Source organism: Pan troglodytes, chromosome 19 (genome assembly GCF_028858775.2).
Source record: "Pan troglodytes isolate AG18354 chromosome 19, NHGRI_mPanTro3-v2.0_pri, whole genome shotgun sequence".
Taxonomy (NCBI): Eukaryota; Metazoa; Chordata; class Mammalia; order Primates; family Hominidae; genus Pan; species Pan troglodytes.
In genome coordinates, this window is record NC_072417.2 from 20469868 (window position 1) to 20482667 (window position 12800).

At 41.3% G+C, this 12800-nt stretch overlaps 2 protein-coding genes across 9 annotated transcripts in view; one reads left to right on the top strand and one right to left on the bottom strand.

The window, feature by feature from the left end:
* Nucleotides 1-12800, top strand: part of LOC104002794 (uncharacterized) — a 45975-nt gene that overhangs the window by 27086 nt on the left and 6089 nt on the right. For 2 of the 5 annotated variants that reach the window (XR_010152803.1, XM_009431849.5), the window contains one exon: nt 569-1139. The exons of 1 other annotated variant lie outside the window; for it this stretch is intronic. Coding sequence is in view for 2 of the 4 variants with exons in the window: in XM_009431849.5 (XP_009430124.4) it covers nt 569-575 (7 nt within the window). In the remaining 2 variants the exon portion in view is untranslated. Of the gene's footprint in view, nt 1-568; nt 1140-12800 lie in introns of those variants that run through there. 2 more of the 5 variants (XM_063798340.1, XM_063798338.1) reach the window with 2 other exon arrangements.
* Nucleotides 88-12800, bottom strand: part of NPEPPS (aminopeptidase puromycin sensitive) — a 109931-nt gene continuing 97218 nt past the window's right edge. For 3 of the 4 annotated variants that reach the window (XM_063798336.1, XM_063798335.1, XM_024350273.2), the window contains 6 exons: nt 10096-10238; nt 8976-9032; nt 4204-4311; nt 3497-3652; nt 2874-2921; nt 88-888 (listed from right to left, as the gene is read on the bottom strand). In XM_063798336.1, the coding sequence (XP_063654406.1) occupies nt 736-888; nt 2874-2921; nt 3497-3652; nt 4204-4311; nt 8976-9032; nt 10096-10238 (665 nt within the window). In that variant the 3' untranslated portion in view covers nt 88-735. Of the gene's footprint in view, nt 889-2873; nt 2922-3288; nt 3384-3496; nt 3653-4203; nt 4312-8975; nt 9033-10095; nt 10239-12800 lie in introns of all 4 variants that reach the window. The other variant, XM_054671273.1, reaches the window with a different exon arrangement.

Genomic DNA, 12800 nt, shown 5'->3' on the forward strand with positions numbered 1-12800 from the left:
TATTATTTCTTCATCTCTAAGAAGGACACCAGGGAATGGGGGTTGGGGGTGGAACTAAAGGGAGGAAAAAAACCAGAACAGGGTAGGTTTTTGTTTTTTTTTTTTTTTTTGGCCAAGGGGTTGGTCACACAGAAGGGAAGGCAAGGAGGAAAACTAAACTACAATCCTTGGTTCAGATTGAGTTATGCAGGAATATATCTTCCTGATCAGTCCCCGTGCCAAAAAAAAAAGCCACTTGGAATTATGCACTGACTCCAACTATGTGATACCAGCTATCAGCCTTTTGTGTTTAACCATTCCCAGAAATGGATACCACCCTTGGCTTTATAGGCTCCTTGCAGAACCCACTTCACAAAAATGCTCTTCACCAAGAAGCCTCTAGTTTCCTTTTGGTAGGTTATAAAAACAGAACATCTGTCATTAACAGTAGAGTGTTAAATACTTTTAACCACTGACAAGGCTTCAGAAAGTTTCACAGTTTCGTTATGCTCTATTTTATTACTATCGTATTTACATTTTTATTTTTTATTTATTTTTTGCTGAATTGCTGATTTTCCTTTTTCAATAGAATTTAATTCTGGAGTGTGAGCAGGAACCAGTTAACTACATTCATTGTCCAACCCCCACTGGTTTGAAAGAAGACTCCAAATTCTTGGCATACGAATCAGCTGTTCGGTAGCTCCACCTTATCCCTGCAGCGAAGCAGCAGAACCGCCAATGGCGGCACCTCAGGATTCACACTGTGGGTGGTGAGGCCTTCCGCTGAAGGAGGTACTGGTGGATGCTCTCAGCATCTCGCTTTAGCCAGGCAGCATTCAGCAGAATATTTTCACAACACTGCTGGATGGTACGCTCAGCTGAAGGAGCTGGGTGACTCTCAAAGAAAGCCTGGTATAAAACAACCCAGAATGCAGGATCATTACTAGCAATAAGAAGTTAATATTACAGGTTATGAAAAAATACCCACTGGTCTATATGAAGGATGCATAATCTTCAGGCATGAGAATTTACCACTGCCACCCTCAGGCTAAAAGAAAACAAGCAACTCCTTGGACCTGCATATAGGAATTCTCCCCTTAAATATTATATGCTTAACAACCTAATCAAAAGTTAATAAAGAGACAGAACCTACTGCCTTTCTTTTAGGCTAATTGTGTAGTGGTAAATATAGTCTTTGGAATGAAGACTTGGAACTTGAATCCAGGCTTAGTCATGTACTAGCTTGTGACTGTGAGAAAATTAACTGCTCTAAGTCTCAGTTTTCTCAACTATGAGAAAATATCTACTCCAGAAGATTAAAGAGACAATCCATATAAACATTTGACAAAATACCTAGGACAGAGTACTTAAGGATTCAACACATTTTGGCTGCTTCAAATAAAGATTAATTTGTAAGGGATGATAATACAAAGAAGTTTAAATTGCAGCTATGCCCTAATAATTTAACACCCCATGGTCTTTGTCTTTTTTTTTTTTTTTTGAGTCAGGGTCTCACTCTGTTGCCCAGGCTAGAGTGCAATGAAACGATCATGGCTCATCACAGCCTCAACCTTCTGGGCTCAAGTAAACCTCCCACCTTAACTTCCTGGGTAGCTGGGACCACAAGCGTGCCCTCCCAGGCCAAATTGTTTTTTCCTTTTTGTAGAGATGGGGTCCTACCATGTTGCCCAGACTGGTCTTGAACTCTTGAACTCAAGCAATCCTCCCACCTCAGCCTCCCAAAATGCTGGAATTACAGGAATCCAACATTTTTAATACAGTAAACCAAACAATTTCTAAGTTTATAATTTATCACAATGCTTAATGATTAAAAGTTGAATAAACTTTTCTAATGGAGTACACCTGGTTTCATAGAAAACAAAGCAACTCTTAAACACCAGCTGGCAAAATGATAGGGCTTTTCCTTTGAATTAGTCACCACAGGTGTGAAAGACAGAATGACTAATCCATCTGATTAAACATAGACCTTTTAGAAATCAATAACCTTATTTACACAGATGACAATTGCTACTGTTCCAAGGCTCCTAATCATGGTTCAGTTCTCAGGGCCTCAAGTCTTTTTCCATTCCATCTCAGAGTAGTACCAACATTTACCCACCAGAAACCTGGAGATTATCCTGGCTTGTTTTTCTTCCTCTCCCAGATATGCTCACAACAGAGAAGCCAATCAATAAATATTGTTGAACTAAATGGTTAACAAATTCAAGCCCCTGAATCTCCATTATTCCATCTCCTCCACTACTGCCACTACCCTACTGTAAGCTATTCTATCATTCTTGCTAGGAGTTAGCTTCCCAACATCTTCTCTTCCCCATTCCAAACTATTATCCACATTGCAGCCAGACTGAAATTTTTATAACACAAATCAGATCAAGGCACTGCCTTGTTTATAAACCATTCGAAGGCTTTCCATTTTTAGGACTTTTTTTTTTTTTTTTTTTTTTGAGACGGAGTCTCGCTCTGTCACCCAGGCTGGAGTGCAATGGCACGATCTCAGCTCACTGCAACCTCCACCTCCCGGGCTCAAGCAATTCTCCTGCCTCAGCCTCCCAAGTAGCTGGGATGAGAGGCATGCACCACCATGTCCAGCTAATTTGGGGTTTCACCATGTTGCCCAGGCTGGTCTTGAAGTCCTGACCTCAGGTGATCCACCCACCTCGGCCTCCCAAAGTGCTGAGATTACAGATGTGAGCTACCATGCCTGGCCGTTTTTAGGAAATTCTTAATATGGCCTATACAGCCCTGCATGATGTCTTTCTCTAAACAAAAACACAGAGATGCTACAGTACATTATCCCAACACTATAATTACAACCAGGTTATTGTTTTTACTTACTAGATTGAAAAGTGAAGAGTAAACAGTATTTTCCTTACCTTAACCTCTCCAGCCATTTTATCAACTGCAAATCCCTCAACTGATAGCTGCAAAACAATGGTTTTAAACAGTAAGTGAAACTAAAAGAGGCTGAGAACAAACTTCCATTTACCCTAAAAACAAATCATTCTGTTCTCTGCCAACTTCAGTCTGTTATAAAGGATGTGTGATGGGAGATGGAGAAGTCCTTAAATAAAGCCAGTAACTATTTAAGGAAACTTTTTTTTTTATTGAGACGGAGTTTCACACTTGTTGCCCAGGCTGGAGTGCAATGACCTCATCTCGGCTCACCACAACCTCTGCCTCCCGGGTTCAAGCGATTCTCCTGCCTCAGCCTCCCAAGTAGCTGGGACTACAGGCACACACCACCACGCTCAGCTAATTTTTGTATTTTTAGTAGGGACAGGATTTCACCATGTTGGCCAGGATAGTCTCGAACTCCCAACCTCAGGTGATCTGCCCACCTCGGCCTCCCAAAGTGCTGGTATTACAGGCGTGAGCCACTGCGCCTAGCCACAGGAAACATTTAAAGAGCAAAGACCACAATGTATGGGTGTAGTGAATCATGGATGTCACTAAATAATATCCATGATTAGCAAGCTACTCAAAGTTTTTCACATACCTTTATTAGTCTGGATATTAAGAATCCTCCCTGGTATCGGTTATAAAGTTCTTCCCAGTTGTCCTTTATGAATTTCCAAGCAGCTTTCCTACCATGCTTGCTGCCTCCAGCTACTCCACCAATTACCGATACAGTGTCCTGTGGACGTACCTCTTCCTAAAAAAAGAAAGAGAGCTAAAAGTCTAGTGTATCAAAAACATATTCTGGTACCAGAAGTGCACCATACTGTGACACTGAAGTAATCACACTGAAGACACTTATTCCTTGTTTTAGGAATAACTGGAACCAGAAGTTCTCAGCAAAGAAGATAATGTTTAACCTAAAGATCAACCAAAATGAGAATGAGGTACTGAGACAGGTTCAGACAGACAGACTGCTCAACAGATACTTGCTTAGGAGCCTACAGGTTTAAGAAAGGAAGAGACACAAAGTAAGCAAAGGCATAAGCCAATTTCCCAGTTTTCAAGAGTCCCTGTCCTCATAGTTTCCATTCAGGAGAGACAATTTGTTTACTCTCCCAACTATTCTGATTCTCGCCACTAGTGGGAGAAAAACAGAAGTCAGTAACAAAAACTCAAGCCAGTTTCTCTGGAAATGGAAGCTTTAGTTAGGGTTAAGGCAGCTCAAGAGGATCAGAGCTGAATCAGAGACACTTGTCAGAGATGGGTAACGATTCACTTCTAAATGCAGTTTTCACTGTAACTTACTGAAAGTGCAAACGTGAGGACTTTTTGAATCAGGTCAGGCAAAAGAGTAGCGCCAAGGACTCTTTCGATTCGGTTTTTCTCTTCTTGCATATCTGCTTGTTTATGAAGCTACAGGAAAAAAGATAAAGATAGGAATAGTTAATTCTCCCTTGGATGTTCTGCATATGATTATATGAGCTTCTTCCCCAGTAAGGTAAAACTTAGGTTCTATATTCTCACTAGGTAAGAATGGCAGGGCATTATATTAAAGAAAGATAATACTTTTCAAGATGCTTTGGGCCGGGTGCGGTGGTTCATGCCTGTAATCCCAGCACTTTGGGAGGCCGAGGCGGGTGGATCACCTGAGGTCAAGAGTTCGAGATCAGCCTGGCCAACATGGTGAAACCCCGTTTCTACTAAAAATACAAAAAAAAAAATTAGCCGGGCGTGGTGGTGCCCACCTGTAATCCCAGCTACTTGGGAGGCCGAGGCGGGAGAATCGCTTGAACCTGGGAGGTTGCAGTGAGCTGAGATCGTGCCACTGCACTCCAGTTTGGGCAAGAGAGCGAGACTCTGTCTCAAAAAAAAAAAAAGAAAAAAAAAATGATGCTTTGGCACTAAATTTGTCATCTGCTGTTACAGTAAGTAAATCACTAGATGTAAATGCTACCAGATGAACAGCCTGTCATTAGTTCAGACCAGTTTAACATCAAGATCTAAGAGGTAAAATCTATCATAGCCAAATTCTTTACATCATTGATATCTGGCTAATGTTCTGTGTTAGAAGAACAAACTAATCATTAGTAATCTTATACCAGATCATCAAATTAATTTATAATAGTGAAAAACTGAAAATGAATACTGTAATTACTTATAAAAATGCATTATTGAAAGTTATATTTTAAGAATATATCATAAACATGTTCTTATATTTAAGTGAAGAAAGCAGACAAAGCAGAATGATCCTTAAAAAAAAAAAAAAATATATATATATATATATATATATATATATATATATATATGGCTGGGCACAGTGGTTCACGCCTGTAATCCTAGCACTTTGGAAGGCTGAGGTGGAGGTTGCAGTGAACCCATATCGTACCACTGCACTCCTGTCTGGACAACAGAGCAAGACTGTGTTTCCAAAAAAGGGGGGTGGGGGAGAACCCCTGGAAATACATCAAAATGGTAGTATTAATTAATGATGGTTTCTGATCAGTGGGATTATGCATCTTCACACTTTTTAACTGCAAAAGCAGCACATACTGAATGCAGAATATCTGAAAGACAGAGAAGCATAAAGAAAAAAATAAAATTACTACTATATGTACATTAACAAATCTGGAAAGAGAGCATGTTATACGTGCTGTTTTTGCTACCTGCTTTTTAAACTATAGGTAAGTTTTATTTTCCTCTTTATACTTTTCTAGTCTCTAAATCTTCCATAGTATATATGTATATAAAATCTTTTCATAGAAACAAAATGTTGTAATTCTTAAAAATTAGAACTATAAATGTATAAGAGCTATGTCTCCAAGACAGTTTAGACTCTTTTGATCTTTTCTACCCCTTAAGATTTAACACTGACCAGAGTGTCTGGAGACCTCATCAAAGCTCTCAGTTTCCTCTTCCTTTCGACACTTTTTTTTTTTCAATAAACAATTTTAATTTATAAGAAGTAGAGATGGGGTCTCGCTATGTTGACCAGGCTGGTCTCTTATTTTTTTTTTTTTTTTTTTTTTGAGATGGAGTCTCGCTCTGTTGCCCATGCTGGTGTGCAATGGTGTTATCTCAGCTCACTACAACCACACCTAGCTAATTTTTCTTTTCTTTCTTTCTTTTTTTTTTTTTTTTGAGACGGAGTCTTACTCTGTCACCCAGGCTGGAGTGCAATGGCACAATATCGGCTCACCACAACCTCCACCTCCCGGGTTCAAGCAATTCTCCTGCCTCAGCCTCCTGAGTAGCTGGGATTACAGGTGCCCGCCACCACACCCGGCTAATTTTTGTATATTTAGTAGAGACAGGGTTTCACCATTTGGGCCAGGCTGGTCTTGAACTCCTGACCTTGTGATCCACCCGCCTCGGCCTCCCAAAGTGCTGGGATTGCAGGCGTGAGCCACCGCGCCTGGCCTAATTTTTCTTTTTTTAGTACAGCCGGAGTTTCTCCATGTTGCCCAGGCTGGTCTTGAACTCCTGGCCTCAAGTGATCCTCCCATCCAAAGTGCTGGGATTACAGGCATGAACCACCACGCCTGGCCCCTTTGGACTCTAAGCAGCAGTGCAGTAAAATAGATACGACCTTGGGAGATCTGGGTTCTAGTCCCAGTTTTGCCTCTAACTAGCTGTGTGATCTTGACTAAGTCCTTCATCCCTCTGGGTCTCAGTTTCCCCATGTGTAAAATGAGATGGGTGGACAGATAATTTCTAAGGCCCTTTTCAGCTCCAATATTCAAGGTCTGAACCTCTGGCTTTCAGGAAGCGTTTTCCTCCATAGAGAACTGTTATTCTAGTCCACTAGATGGCACTCTAACACCACATTTCAAATATACTATGAATTAATGTTTTTTTAACTCTGCCACATTATTCCTAAATTACCATCATAAGACAACCCTCCTCATCTCTTACCGAGTGGCTTCTTGAAGAACCATGATTCGGCCTTCATTGGAGCTATTTCCATAGTGAAGCTGATTATCATGAACTCTCTTGTGTTAAATAAATGCAAACTCTGAATAAATACACATACTTGTGGAAAAGCTTAAAAGTGCCATGACATGAAAATATCAATGTATCTGCCATGAAATTTTCAGAACCCCTATTTTTTTCCATATCATCATGGAATAGATGGAAAAAAATCAAATATCCCATTTCATACATATCATTTATAGTATACAGGTTCACAGAATATTAAGACTGAGAAGGGACCTTAATGTTCAGGTGGAAGGTAAACCCAAATTTAACTTTTTTTAGGGTCTTTTTTAAGATAGGGTCTTGCTCTGTCACCCAGGCTGGAGTGCAGTGGCACAATCATAGCTCCCTGCAGCCTTGAACTCCTGGGCTCAAGCGCTCCTCCTGCCTCAGCCTCCTGAGAAGCTGGAAATATAGGTGCATGCCACCATGCCCAGCTCTCCCAAATATAACTTTTATATTCTTAGAAAGCAGGCCAGACATGGTGGCTCATGCCTATAATCCCAGCACTTTGGGAGGCCGAGTCGGGCGGATCACAAGGTCAGGAGTTCGAGGCCTGCCTGGCCAATATGGTAAAACCCCGTCTCTACTAAAAATACAAAAATTAGCTGGGTGTGGTGGCGGGTGCCTGTAGTCCCAGCTACTTGGGAGGCTGAGGCAGGAGAATCACGTGAACCCGGGAGGCAGAGGTTGCAGTGAGCCAAGATCGTGCCACTACACTCCAGCCTGGTGACAGAGTGAGACTCCGTCTCAAAAAAAAAAAAAAAAGAAAGTAAACCTATTACAACATGGGTAAAGCAGTACATTTTGAGGTACAGTTTCTTAAAGTTTTTATTTTCAGACATCCTAATCATTTTTCAGAGGATTTGTTTAAAACCAAAATATCAGAATTTAGATCTGCAATTATGATCATTAGAGCTATTTCTACAGTGAAGCTGATTATCATGAACTCCCTTAAAGTCAGAAGAGTGTTGTTAATCCATGAAAGGTAGAGACAGTAAAGCACATTCCACTCCTGTCCTAAGCGTGGATCTTTTAACAAATGGGTTTTTAGGCAGATTTTGCACATTTTATTTAATGATTAAAAAGTAGATTCAGCTACCTCCACCTCTAATGTAGCCAGTGCACTCAAGCCATTTCTTTATAGACCGGAACTGTATGAATAGGGACTGGAGATAGCATTTGCTTCACAGTACTACTATTGATTCAAAGTTTCAAACACTGCTGCCATTATGAGGACATGGAAAGTTTTATCTATATTTTGCCTAAGTCAGAGCTTAATTATATGCCAATTACCCTGGGAAAACTAGAGAGGGTATGAAGGCAGGTGAATTAATTTCCTGTCTATTAATAAAGGACCCTGCCATAGCTCAAATGCTTGAGACACTTGATCATCATCTGTCTATCCCTTTTCTAAGCACAAAAACAAACCTAAGCACAGAACCTAAGCACAGAAACAAACGTTTTGCTTAAAATGGGCAGAACCCCAAGTAAGTTTACACTGAAGATAAAATTTAAAGAAAGTGACTTGTTAATCAAAACGAACATTTATTTCAGTGTTAAAATTTCAGCTGGGCACAGTAGCTCATGCCTGTAATCCCAGCACTTTGGGAGGCTGAGGTGGGTGTATCACTTGACCCCAGGAGTTTGAGACCAGCCTGGGCATGGTGAAACCTTCTCTCTACAAAAAACACAAAAATTAGCTGGATGCGGTTATCACACTCCTATAATTCCAGCTACTTGGAAGGCTGACGCAGGAGGATCACTTGAGCCTGGGAGGTTGATGCTGCAGTGATCCATGATTATGTCACTTTAGCCTGGGTGACAGAGTGAGACCTTGTCTCAAAAAATAATAATAATAATAATAATAATATTTCAGATGCATAAAGTGAGTAAAAAAGGCGGGGAAAAGATGTCTTTGGCATCATACTGATAAAACATATATGGATAGACATATAATTCTCTCACAGTTTTAAAATACTTGCATGTCTACAATATGCATCTTTCTTTTCTAGGACTGTCTTTTTTTTTAACCATTTAGAGGTTTACTGTGTGTCTATCCAAGTTCAAAAGCAGGAAATGGGAGCCTTCTCAAATATACTTACTTTTAACATAATATCTAAAGTAGTGCCATCACCATGCTTCAAAACAGTCAGATAGACCTACAAGGGACAAAAAATAAGTCATTTGATTAAATGTACCTTGTTTCAAGTATTCTAATACTAAGAAAAGACAGAAAGCAAGTAAACAATATTGTAAATGTTGGCCGGCTGCGGTGACTCACGCCTGTAATCCCTGCACTTTGGGAGGCCGAGGCAGGCGGATCACCTGAGGTCAGCAGTTCCAGGCCAGCCTGGTCAACATGGTGAAACCCTGTCTCTACTAAAAATACAAAAATTAGCTGGGCGTGGTAGCAGGTGCCTGTAATCCCAGCTACTCAGGAGGCTGAGGCATGGAGAACTGCTTGAACCCAGGAGGTGAAGGCTACAGTGAGCCGAGATCACACCACTGCACTCCAGCCTAGGTAACAGAGTGAGACTCCGTCTCAGAAAAGAAAAAAAAAAAAAAAAAAAAGTAAATATTATAAATGTGGATATTACAAACTGTAGTTAAGGAGCTAGCAGTGCCTGTGAGCAACCACAAAGGTAAATGGCATGTTGTACCAGCAGAGCACAGCAGCTTTCAGGGGAATGTGCACAGCTCATCACCTTTCAGCACTGCAACACTGACTGAGAAACTTTAAACAAATAAGAGGAGGACTATAAACCACTTAAATAGTATATATTAAAATAGAGTTAGACGTGGTTTGTGGGTCAGTTCTTAGGTCAGTTTTGGCTATTAAAAAAAGTTCCAGGCTTTTTCAAAAAAGTTACAGGCATGGTAGCTCACAACTGTAATCCCAGCGCTTTGGGAGGCCAAGGCAGGTGGATTACCTGAGGTCAGGAGTTCGAGACCAGCCTGGCCAACATGGCGAAATCTCGTCTCTACTGAAAATACAAAAATTAGCTGGGCATGGTGGCGGCGCCTGTAATATCAGCTAGCCAGGAGGCTGAGGCAGGAGAATCACTGGAACTCGGGGGACAGAGGCTACAGTGAGCCGAGATCATGCCACTGCACTCCAGCCTGGGCGACAGAGCAAGACTCTGTCTCAAAAAAAAAAAAAAGTTCCATGCTTCACAAAATGATGTTACCTATAAGTCAAGGGAATTTATCATGAAAACCTACAGGACTCCTCAGATCAGCGGAGAGAATCTGTTTTCCTTCCACGTGGTCCTTAAACCGACGACGGGCTTCTTCTAACGTTGCCTTATGTCCTGCTTTTCCTAGTTTTCCCAGAACCAAGCCCCTCAGGAGTGCATCGAGATGACCTGATTTGAGAAGTAAAAGAGACATAAGACTACTTAAAAAGCCTATTTTTATAAGTTTGCCATCTGGATATCTTATAATTGTGCTATACCAATTCTATGGTCTTGAACAAACACACTCAATTAACTTAATACCTGAGAGAATACTCGTTTTACGTTTATCAAATCATAAGAGTGATATGCTAAACAGACTAGACAAGCAAATAAAGTTGCTGACTTTATCTACAGTCACGAATGCAAACTATCTGAATTTACTAAATGTTTACTCAGTCTAGTTAACTACTCTGCTAAGGATTATGTGTGAAAAGGACAGGCTTACATCATGCAGTTTTGACCCAAGGTTCAAAGAAAGATCACATATGGAACTAGTATGCTCTTTGTATAATAAATTGAAATCTTAGATTTTAAAAATCAAAATCTGATGGGTCCATTCCTCCAAGACACACAAATAGCCAATGAGCACATAAAAAGATGTTTAACACATTAGTCATTAGGAAAATGCAAATCAAAACCACAATGAGATACCAATTCATACCCACTATGATGGCTATAATAAAAAAGATAATAGCAAGTGTTAGCAAGGATGTGGAGAAATTGGAACCCTCAAACACTGCTGGTGGGAACACAATATGGTGAAGCCACTTAGAAAATCAGTCTGGCAGTCCCTCAAAAGGTTAAACATACAGTTATGGCCAGGCACAGTAGCTCATGCCTATAATCCCAGCACTTTGGGATGCCAAGGCAAGAGGATTGCTTGAGCCCAGGAGTTCAAGACCAACCTGAGCAACACAGCAAGACCCTGTTTCTACAAAAAACTTAATAATTAACCAAGCATGGTAGCATATGTCTGTAGGCCCAGTTACACAGGAGGCTGGGGAGGGAGGATCGCTTGAGCCCAGGAGCTTGAGGCTGCAAGGAGGTTGAAGCTGTAGTGAGCTATGATCACACTACTGTACTCCAGCCTGGGCACAGAGCAAGACCTTGTCTTTTTTTTTTTTTTTTTTTTTTTGAGATGTGGTCTCGCTCTGTTGCCCAAGCTGGAGTACAGTGGCATGATCTCAGCTCACTGCAGCCTCCGCCTCCCAGGTTCAAGCAATTCTCTACCTCAGTCTTCTGAGTAGCTGGGAATACATGGTTGCGCCACCACGCCCGGCTAATTTTTGCATTTTTAGTAGAGACAGGGTTTTGCCATGTTGGCCAGGCTGGTCTCGAACTCCTGACCTCAGGTGATCCACCTGCCTCGGCCTGCCACAGTGTTGGGATTACAAGCGTGAGCCACTGCCACCCAGCCGACCCTGTCTCTTAAAAAAACAAAAGGACGGGCGCGGTGGCTCACACCTGTAATCTCAGCACTTTAGGAGGCTGAGGCAGGCGGATCATGAGGTCAGGAGATCAAGACCATCCTGGCCAACATGGTGAAACCCTGTCTCTACTAAAATACAAAAAATTAGCCAGGTGTAGTGGCACAGACCTGTAATCCCAGCTACTCAGAAGGCTGAGGCAGGGGAATCACTTGAACCCAGGAGGCGGAGGTTGCAGTGAGCTGAGATCATGCCCACTGCACTCCAGCCTGGAGACAGAGTGAGACTCCATCTCAAAATAAATAAATAAATAAAAAGAGTCATCATATGACTCAGCAATTTCACTCTTAGGTATCTCGAAAGTAAATGAAAGCATGTCTACAAAAACTTGTATACAAATGTGCATAACAGAATTCATAATAGCTGAAAACTGGAGCCCTCATGAATGGGAATAGTGCCCTTATAAAAGAGAGCCGGGGGTCTAGGTGTGGTGGTTCATGCCTGTAATCCCAGCACTTTGGGAGGCTGAGGCAGGCGGATCACAAGGTCAAGAGCTCGAGACCATCCTGGCCAACATGGTGAAACCCCATGTCTACTAATAATACAAAAATTAGCTGGGCATGGTGGCGCGCACCTGTAGCCCCAGCTACTGGGGAGGCTGAGGCAGGAGAATTGCTTGAACCCAGGAGGCGGAGGTTGCAGTGAGCCGAGATCGCACCACTGCACTCCAACCTGGCAACAGTGCGAGACTCCGTTACCAAAAAAAAAACAAAAAAAAGGAATGAAAGACTGATACATGCTACAACATAGATGAACTTTGAAAATACTATGCTAACTGAAAGAAGCAGATATAAAAGGCCAAGTATTTTGTGATTCTATGTACATGAAATGTTCAGAATAGGTAAATCCATGAAATAGAAAGTAAATTTGTGGTTGCCAGGAAATGGAGAGTGACTGCCAGTGGACACAAGGCTTTTTTTTTTTGCGGGGGGTGGGGCTGAGAGTGGGGAGGGTGAAGAAATTCTTCTGGAAATATAGAGGTGATAGTTGCACAATCTTGTGAACATACTAACAAATACTGAATTGTATACTTTAAAAGGGTGAATTTTATGGTATGTGAATTATATCTCAAAAAAAGTTAACATCCAGGAAATAAATGATTGATTAAAAAAACAGTTAATGGCACACAAATCTGATGAATTGCAGCAGTACAATGGACAAATAAAATGTAGTATATTCATATGATGAAATACTACTCAGCAAT